The sequence below is a fragment of the Enhydra lutris genome, unplaced genomic scaffold (assembly GCF_002288905.1).
Source record: "Enhydra lutris kenyoni isolate GAN:26980312 unplaced genomic scaffold, ASM228890v2 scaffoldscaffold14, whole genome shotgun sequence".
In the NCBI taxonomy this organism is placed as follows: Eukaryota; Metazoa; Chordata; class Mammalia; order Carnivora; family Mustelidae; genus Enhydra; species Enhydra lutris.
In genome coordinates, this window is record NW_019154098.1 from 17,533,747 (window position 1) to 17,544,056 (window position 10,310).

General features: G+C 40.1%; 1 protein-coding gene across 4 annotated transcripts in view; it reads right to left on the reverse strand.

Annotated features, from left to right (window-relative positions):
- Positions 1-10,310, reverse strand: part of LOC111146719 (TBC1 domain family member 31) — a 69,823-nt gene that overhangs the window by 15,716 nt on the left and 43,797 nt on the right. For 3 of the 4 annotated variants that reach the window (XM_022502389.1, XM_022502392.1, XM_022502390.1), the window contains 6 exons: positions 8,542-8,675; positions 8,045-8,224; positions 6,161-6,393; positions 5,365-5,517; positions 4,286-4,421; positions 585-677 (listed from right to left, as the gene is read on the reverse strand). In XM_022502389.1, coding sequence (XP_022358097.1) covers positions 585-677; positions 4,286-4,421; positions 5,365-5,517; positions 6,161-6,393; positions 8,045-8,224; positions 8,542-8,675 — 929 coding nt within the window. The remainder of the gene's footprint in view (positions 1-584; positions 678-4,285; positions 4,422-5,364; positions 5,518-6,160; positions 6,394-8,044; positions 8,225-8,541; positions 8,676-10,310) is intronic. The other variant, XM_022502391.1, reaches the window with a different exon arrangement.

Below are 10,310 nucleotides of genomic sequence, written 5' to 3' on the forward strand. Positions count from 1 at the left end.
CTGTTTCCAGCACATTCAAATTTAAAGTCCTTTACAGCTCTTATCTGATTTACCTTACTTACGAAGATCCTTATCAAGTACTGGGCTAATTTTGTACTCACTATCACACGGATACAGGAAAACTGAGTAACTTGGTAGAAAATCATGAAGCAAAATCTGGGGCTTACATCTGGTACCTCAGACACTAGACTAAGTCGCTAAGAGAAACATGAATTAAAGAATTACAACAAACTGTACATTCAGACATTTTGGCTACCTTACAATCCTGGATGACACTATATTCTGCTTAAAAAAAAAACCCGGGGGAGCCGGGGTGGCTCAGCGGGTTACACTTCGGCTCAGGTCGTGATCTCAGGGTCCTGCGATCGAGCCCTGCATTAGGCTCTCTGCTCAGTGGGGAACCTGCTTCCCCTCTCTCTGCCTGCTTCTCTGCCTACTTGTGATCTCTCTGTCAAATAAATAAAATCTGTAAAAAAACCCACAAAACCCAAAAGAGATGATCATTAAAAGTCACGAATAAATACAATCTAAAAAGAGTTTGTATAAGCTCTGCTTGTCTCATGGTGCAAACAGGTGATTTATACCTTCTCATAAAGTCTTTTTTGTGATTCGAGTTCCAAATGTCTCATTTCCAGGTCTTTCGCTGTAGTAGCGATTTCTCGATCTCTCATGTGTACCTACGGCCAAACAACAAAGTGTGAACACCAGAAACAATATACAAGATAATTTCTCTCAACAGATTTAGTAATCTTGTAATTTAAACAACCCACTCGGAGTATTTAAAATAAAAAGTATTGGGTTTTTGATACCAGAGTAATTGATGGCATATTAACATTCGCTGCAGAATCTAGGAATAAAGACTGAGTTAAAGTTAAAGCTTAATTTTCTAAAAAGGAAAGTACAATTACCATACGCTCATCTACCCAGGCTGCGAGAACAGATGGCAGTTCTTACCACGCTGTATCAGCCAATATTATGAGTTAGAAAAACTTGAGCAATTTAAATTTGTGGTGGTTAAAAATATAGAATGTTTAATCTTATTAAATATAATATTATTTAATGTTCTTTTTGATTAAATGACTCTACTTAAAGAAAATTCTTTTTAAAGATTTATTTATTTTCTTAGAGGGAGAGCAAGCGAGTGAGTGAGGGGGAAGGGCAGAGGGAGAGAGAGAATCTCAAGCAGATTCCCCACTGAGCACAGAGCCTGACATGGGGCTCGATCTCAGGATCCCGAGATCATGACCCAGCCAAAATCAAGAATCTATCGCCCAGCCAATCGAGCCACCCAGACACCCCTAAATGACTATACTTCAATAAATTCAGTTTGGCAACTAGTAACTCCAAGTTCAATGGGCTCTGCTTGGACTCAGCTAATGTAAAGTTCACCACTCTCCAAATTTTGATTACTTGGAAGCTTCTCACTCTTATACACTAGAGGGTTCGACTAAGGCCCTCTTTAAGTAGACAGAGAATCTTAGGAGTGGTCTTAAATACTTGGCTGCCTAGAGTCCCCATTTTGTAGGAGTGACACGTGTTTCAGGAACAGAACAAAACAAACTATAACCCCATCTTACCCCATTCATTTATTCAGCACACATATAACAACTGCACACTATTTGCATCCGTTAAGTATCAGACATTGTAAAGATCAAAGATCACAGGATCGAATACCTATCTCTGGAGAAACAAAGAGTAAAGATGAAAATACAGTGGGATGCACAAGAAGGACAAACACCTGAGAAGTAAAGAAACCACTGCCTGGCAACCAGTGCAACTTAAGGAGGTTACTGGGAGAGCAGCTACCTCCAAGTGGGGATGCTCGAGTCCACGAAACGAGGATAGTAAAAATGCCAGTGGGCAGAGGAGAGGTTTGGCACCGTTCATCATGCTGTTCTGGACTTTCAATGGATTTTTAGACACGCACACAGCCTAGTGCCAGGGCAAACCCAGCTCAGCTCCACTGACCGCTAATGGACATGCGCTCACTCGTGCGTGTCAGCCTTCCTGCTGGTGCCTGCGCTGTGAGGAGAAAAGCTCTGGCAGTTGAGCAGGTCAGAGCTGACTATCAGAATAGGGAGATGAAGGACGGGAGGCTGGAAGGGTAAGCAGAGGCCAGGTCACACGAACTGAAAGGACTTCACGGGATTCTTTGACCGAAAAAAAAAAAATGCTTCTATCTCAAAGAGTTTGGAATCAAGAGGTCAGAGTTCTAAGCCTGTATTACTCTGGGAGAAGAACATATGCTTTTCTAGAATAATGAATTACCAGCCTCATTTACTCAGTGAGATAGTGAAAAGGAATCACAGCTTTCAAAAGCCGATTTAAAATTAACCGGCTTTAAACAAGACAAAAAGTATTATCTCGTGCTGTAGCAGAGATGACAGATTTCTAATACAGATGAATTCAAAATACTTTCAAAGACTGAAAAAATACTTAGTGTTTTACCAAAATTAGGTTTAAAACTCCCTAAATTAGTCTATAAATTCCATGCAATTCTAATAAACACGCCGTTAGGATGGGGTGAGGCAGGGATTCAGAAAGTAAGAAAGATACGATTCTCCAAGTCTATTTGAGATGATACACATCTGAGAATACAGAAAATGCAGATTTTGTATACAGAAAATACAGAGAATGCAGAGAATGCAGAAAAGGCAGATTAATAGTGGGAATGAGGCCCAGTAGTGAGATGATGAAGCTGTCGTTCAGGGGGCTGCTGGCGTAGGAGCAGACAGCGCTAAGGAGGAGATAAGACATACACGGGAATTTAACACTGAATAAGAAATCAGTTGGCAAATGACTCTGTTAATCAACAAACGGGTGTGACCGTTCCAATAAAGCTGTATTTATGGATACTGAAATATGAATTTCATGTTTTTAAAAATGTCACATAATATTCATGTCATGAAATTATTATTGTTGGAGTTCTTTCCACCATTTAAAGAGTCAAAACCAGGGGCCCCTGGGTGGCTCAGTTGGTTAGGTGGCTGACTCGTGATTTTTGGCTCAGGTCACGATCTCAAGGGTCATGGGATTGAGCCCCGTGTGGGGCTCCGAGCTCAGCAGGGGTTCCGCCTGTGATTCTCTCCCTCTGCCCCTACCTCCACTGACACTCTCTCTATAAAATGAATAAACTGTAAAAAAAAAAAAAAAAAAAGTGATGAGTACAAATTGAGGTGTACTTTAAGTATAAACTGACCGCTGGATTTCCAAGATTTAGTATAAGCAAAGCATAAAACATCTCATTCATGATGTCTTTATACTAATTACGTATTTAAAAAATTGGGAAATATATTGCGTTAAACAAAATGCTATTAAAATTAGTATCTTTATTTTTAACACATGGCTGATAGAAAACAAAATTGCCTACGTGGCTCACATCATATTTCCACTAGATATTGCTGCCCAAATGGCACAAACAGCCCACATTAAGTTGGTAAGAAAAAACGTGACAGAAAACTGACAAATGATATGGATATACAATTTACAGTTCTTGTACAAATGGAAGGTAAGTAACCGGAGAGATACTTAACCTCACCAGCAAGAAAAAAAAAAGACAAATTAAAATATACAACTTCCACCTATGAGACTGGCAAATATTAAGACTGATGTACTCCCGAACTGACTAGGGTATAAGCACTCTTCTCTATACACTTAAAATAATAACTCAGGTGGGTTCATTTTTGGAGAACAATTTGGCAGATCTTGGAGTGTACTCAACAAAATGACATGTGCAAGTCCTCAAAGATCTGCGCTCAGACTGTATAACCTGGCACCATCTCATATAGCAAAGTACTGCTTTGCTATATGTCCAACAGCAAAGAGTCACTAAATAAACCATAACACATTCATGCGATGGAATACTATGCAGCTGTAAAAAGGAAAAAAAGTGCTATCATCATTTTTTTCAGTTTATTTTGGGGATGAAATGAGAGAAGAGTAGGGAAGGTCCATTTTTGACTCCATGTATTTTATAATGGAAATTTTCTGATACTGGCCAGGTGCAAATTTTTATAGGAAAAGAGCATTTTCCCTACTTCACAGTTAATGGTTCACTCATACTTGTATTTTTAGAGAAACAGTCACCAAGGACACCGGTCAAACTGACTCATTTTCTTGGCATTTCTAAAATGTTTAGCTATTAATGAAATTCGAAAGGGAAGAGGAAAGGCTGAGGCTAGTTGGTGTTCCCTGCGAATTCCAGCGAGGACACTGAAGTTGAAGGTAGGAGAGTAAATGGAGCGAATGGAGACCCTGTGTGAGCACTAAGACACGGATTGTAAACCTTTCTCTCGATTTCGTCGTCCAGTCGCTTTAGTTCCATTTCACGCTGATCTTGCTGCATCTTGAGAAAGCGCCTTCTTGTAGCATCTTGTAAGTGCATTTCCTTGACTTTCAGCTCTCTTTTCACAGAAGCAAGTCTAAAATACAAAATACATCAAGAGGAACACATAGACACATTGCCCCATAGAGATGTACGTGGAAAAATCACACGTTTCACAACAGTGAAGGACCCGCCACTGACGAGGGCACATCTCCCCTAACCCCCCGGTGAGGCTGTGGCATCACACACGCGGGGCGAAGATGCCCGTGGCTCCCCTCGTGGAAAGGACAAGGGTCCACATGCAACTGGCTCTTCTTTTCGTATTTAAAAGTTCCTAACAGGTCTACTCAGACCATCTCAGTACAATCAATACCCTGTATCTTTATTTAGTACAAGGCTAGTTAATGCTCAATTCAGTACTTGTGTTTTACCCGCAACAGAAATCAGTTGCATAAAATCCCAACCTAGAGTAAAACTCAGTAAACACTCACAGAAGCGAGTTTCCGACAATTAGGCTTAGTCTCCATGCTCATCCCGTAATCTTAATTAATTTAAATATTTTGCTGTATTAACATGTTTTTGAATAAGCACCGAATACTTCTTCTCCTGTCCTCCAAAGTATGAAATGCAAAATGAGATAATCATTTTATGCTTCAATTTTCAAGTCATACAGGTAAGTTTACAACACAATTCTAAAAATTCTGCTCCCCTAAAGGGGATTTATCCAGCACTGTATTACAAAGCATTTCTGCCTACTGTACAATAATGTTTCCAATAATGTCCTCCAGGGTACATGAGACTTGTCTTACTTCCGAATAATCAGTGCAAAGGTATACTCAGCATAGTTTCAGAACTACCTTGCACCATATGCCAATTCTTTGAAGTGTGGTAGATGCACTAGCTTAAATTTTTTTTTAGCTTTAATTTTTGCTTAATGGAAATGCCACAGCTGGGTGATGCTATGTATGTAGAAAAGAAAGAAGGTAAAAATTATTCAACTAACGCACACGTCCAGATTTTCTCAAAGTGATCACACACACCTCTGTCTTTGCTGTACCATCTTCTCCTCCTCCTGTAAGAGCAGTTCTCTCCTCGTTTCTTCAGCTTTACGAAGCAGTTCTTGTTTTTGGTACCAAGCTTCGTCTTCAACTCTCTGCTGGTCTACCTCAGCTTGCATATCTTCAACCATCTGCCTGCAGTAGGGAAAACTTACTATTATATCCGGACACAGACAAGGCCCCAGTACGCGTATGTGATTATGAACAGGTAAATTGCTATTTGCCTTTCACTTTCATATTTATCTCATGAAAGTTGTAGAAAGCACTGAAAAGGATGCTATATAAGTCTCCCCAAAAAGTGCAAAGCAAAGAAATTCAAGCAAAGAAAAGTGAGTAATTTAAGTCTAAGAACAACCAAAATACAAAATGTACACCTGATTAATGTCATTGTTTTACTTCTACAAGCAGGAATTACACATCCTTAGATATTCCCAGCCTTCAAACTCTGATTTTACACAAATACTTAGTAATTTACGTGTGCTTTTCATAAAAAAAATTCTGTCTGTATTTCTTTTTCTTTTTTTTTAAGATTTTATTTATTTATTTGACAGACAGAGAGCATAAGTAGGCAGAGAGGTAGGCAGAGAGAGAGAGAGAGAGGAGGAAGTAGGCTCCCCGTGGAGCAGAGAGCCCGATGCGGGGCTCGATCCCAGGACCCTGGGATCATGACCTGAGCCTAAGGCAGAGGTTTTAACCCACTGAGCCACCCAGGCGCCCCCTGTCTATGTTTCCAGCAGATTTTGCTCCTAGCACACACAGAGCAACTATCCATGATTACCTCTCCCTCAGGTAGTCCAACTCATCGTTCCTTATTCTTTCTCGCTCCTGTGTCTGATAGTCCACGATAAACTTGGGATATTGGTTAAAAACTGGATACTGCCCTTTTGTCAATGCCGCAAAGACGTGAAGCATGCCGTTGGGATGAACGTCTGCAGGAGTGGCATCCATGAGACGGTAGACTTCTCTAATGACAACACTTATATCCAGGTTATTCCGATGGTGAAAAAAATACTGTAAGAAAACGCTGTGTTTAAATTGTGAGTTAGCCAACAAAGCAATTACAAGGTAAAATTAAAACAAGGTTAGCTTAAAAAGTGTGAATTAATCTTGTCTTTCTTTCTCTCTCTTCTTTTTTGGCAAATGCACTGGAGCTTTTCTTAAGCCAAGTTTTAAGATGAAGAGTCAATTTCATGTTTTCAAAGTCTAAAGAATTTCAAAACCAAACTTCTGAAGTAATACTTTTTAAACTTTAACTCAAACCGAAGGCCTCCTTTGTACCAGAAGAACACTTTAACCAACAATGGAGCACACTCTTCTGCTCAGATTTTTTCCTTGCAAAATCCCAAATAAATAAATTTGAAAATAAATTAGCTTGATTCGTTAAAAATATCTGAAATGTTTCCACATTACCTTGTTCTGCTGGAAGGTCCAAATTCTAAAATATATATAGCTGAGCATCTTGAGAACATTAAGGAGAAATAAAGTTTGACAGGGGTGCCTGGGTGGCTCAGTCTAAGTCTCCGACTCTTGATTTTGGCTCAGGTCATGATCTCGGGGTGGTGAGACTGAGCCCCTCGATGGGCTCCATGCTCAGTGGGGAGTCTGCTTGAGATTCCTTCTGTCCCTCTCACTCTGCCCCTCCCCACCCACTCTCTCTCTCAAACAAATAAATCTTTAAAAAGAAAAACTAGGGGCACCTGGGTGGCTCAGTGGGTTAAAGCCTCTGCCTTCGGCTCAGGTCATGATCTCAGGGTCCTGGGATCGAGTCCTGCATCAGGCTCTCTGCTCAGCAGGGAGCCTGCTTCCTCCTCTCTCTCTGCCTGCCTCTCTGCCTGCTTGTGATCTCTCAATCTCTCTCAAAAAAATAAAAAAAAATCTTAAAAAACAAAACTAAAAACCTTTAAAAAAAAGTTTGTAAAAAAAGAAAAACTAAAAACCTTGAAAAAAAAAAAACAGAGTTTGACAGGAACCGCAAAAGAAGTAACAAACCCAATTCATCCTATCCACCAAAAGAACATCTCTTCTTATTTTTTTTTGAAGAGTGTATTTATTTATTTGAGAGACACAGATGGAACATGCCCGAGCCGGGTGAGTGGCCAGTGACAAGCAGAACCGCCCCCCCCCCCCGACTGAGTGCAGAGCCCGACTTGGGTGAGGCTCCATCCCAGGACCCTGAGATCGTGACCTAAACCAACTGAGTCAGACACTTAACCAACTGACCCTGTCCTTTTAAAAACCTCCTTTAGCGCTTTCTTTCAAGTAACCTTCCTGCCACATCTCAGAGTTCTCAGTGTAACCATTTCTTGGGGGTTAACAGGCAGCCAGACTGTCACAGACTGGATGGGTCACTGATAAAACCACCCGCAGAATTAATGATGACTCAGCAGGTAAACATCCTAAAACAGGCAACAAGCACTGAACTCCAGTATTACCTCGTTTCTCTCCTGAATCTACGACTTTAAGACAAATAGTGTGTGGGATGGCCCGCTGGATTACTGACCAACGAGGTCAGAGGGGGGATGTGGTATACCTTGCTCTCCACTGCATTTCTCCCACCTGGCACCAGTACCGGGCATGCAACAGGTACTCAATAAATGCACTGATTCTTCAGTGGAAAAAAATGAAAACTTGAGACCTGCGACTTAAGAACAAGGATATTTACCTCAAAATCATCTTTAAGACTGCAGTTGAGCAAAGGCGCTCTAGAACATATGTTGTAGGCCACGACAGTCATCAGGAGGAACGAAGGATGGTTGGAAAAGACATTATCAAATAATTTTAGCCACTCTTCTCTGGTTAGTACTTCTGAAAAAACGGTTTCAAGAAGAGGCCATGCATACAGCTAAAATAAATAAGGAAAAACTTATTAGTTTTCTATGGAAAAGTCATAAGTCCTTGCTAATACTCTCTTACATTTGATGTAGCTGTTAAAATCATTATATTCAAAATGATTATGAAAAGAACTACCTTAATATGGACGCTTCTTTATAGACTTTTGGGAAAGCAGTTTAATGAAGAAGAAAATGAAATGCTATTAAAAATACAAGAGGTAGTATGTTCTTTTATTATATTCTTTCAAGAAAATTGTCTTATTTATACCCGAGCCAATGTTAGTTTCCAAAACAAGTCATGTTATCCTAAAAACCTCGTACTTCTTACCTGGGAAGTTATGTCATGAGCTATGTAGTGCTGCAGCAGTTCTCTGTCGTGGAATGCCAGAACATTCTCTATCATACTGAGAATATTGATGGGAGGATTTGGGAAATATTCAAACCAGTGTTGACACCAATTGACTATGAAGAAAAAGATGGAAATTTATCTTTATCATTCTATATTATCCAAGGACTAGGCAATTCTAACATGTATCCACTCTAGGTCCTCAATATGTCCATTAATAAAGAAATCCTAACAACTCTGAGTTCTAGAACTTTTGATTTTAAACTTCCATCCTGTTAACATCGTATTTCAGGCTTATAGAATTGGCCAATTTCTTCAACTGAGCACAATCAATGAGAGTGTCCATTAAAACAAACAGAACTTTCCAGAGTTTTCCTGATCTTCCCCACAGGGCACTCTGCTTCCTTCTCCTGGTTAACAAAATGACCCTCCTACAAAAGATTCCTTCTTAAGTCTTCATTAATTGTGATGAATGTTAAGTGATAACCTCCTGAAATCTACTCAAATTCATACCTAATCAAAACTAGAAAAGTTTACAAGAAATGTTCAAAATTACTTTTTTTTTTTTTTGAGACAGAGAGTGTGTGTGGGGGGGGGTTGGAGGGTGGGAGAGGGAGAGAGAGAATCTTAAGCAGACTCCATGCCCAATGTGGAGCCCGACGTAGGGCTCTATATCATGACCCTGAGATCATGACCTGGGCTGAAACCAAGAGTGGGATGCTTAACTGGTAGCTCACTACCCAGATACCCCCAAAATTATATCTTACACATCAACACAAACACATAAAAACAAATGGGCATGTATCATATCCCCCCATCCATTAAATGTTAGAATAAACATGTTCCTATTACTAGGACAAGAGTGACTGCTCTACGGCCATAACAAGTAACCACCAGAATTGGTTTTAAATCTAAGCCATTGACAAACAACTTATTCAGTAAACCTAACTTTGAAAACCCAACCAGTGACTGAGGGATTCTCTGCAAGTCAGCCAGTGGAAAGCGGAATCCTCTCTGCTCATGATGTTTCTAAAGCTCGCATTAACTCACTGAGTAACCACTAGCACCCCCAAAACATTCCTCAAAAACCCTGGTGAGATCAGTTAGTTTCATTTAATGAACTATGTCTAATCACCACAGCCCTCCTTAATAATTCAATTCAGATTTTTTTTTTTTTTTAAGATTTTATTTATTTGACAGACACAGATCACAAGTAGGCAGAGAGGCAGGCAGAGAGAGAGAGAAGGAAGCAGGCTCCCTGCTGAACAGAGAGCCCGATGCGGGGCTCCATCCCAGGACCCTGGGATCATGACCCGAGCTGAAGGCAGAGGCTTTAAGCCACTGAGCCACCCAGGCGCCCTTGGATTTTTATTCTAAACACTGAATTGTGGTTCTGTCCTTTGACAATATGATCTCCTTTCTCATATTAGCAAAAGAAGACTTAGATCGGCAGAATTTTGGATTATATCTGGTTATAAAAGGGCCTACAAGTTCTAGAAGTCAATTCTTTATTAGTAAGTAAATGTGAGTTAATAATTAAGGCATAAGTAAACTCTTACAAAAACTAAGCTTTAAAAGAAATTCTTTCAGCTTCTTTAACTGCTGTTCTTAAGTTAACTTTGGAAGAAAAATCCAGTTCAGCAACATGTGCTATGGGTCTACCGTGTCTCAGATACTGCTAGCCCTAGGAATTTTAAAACACCACACACACACACACACACACACACACACACACACACACACACACACAC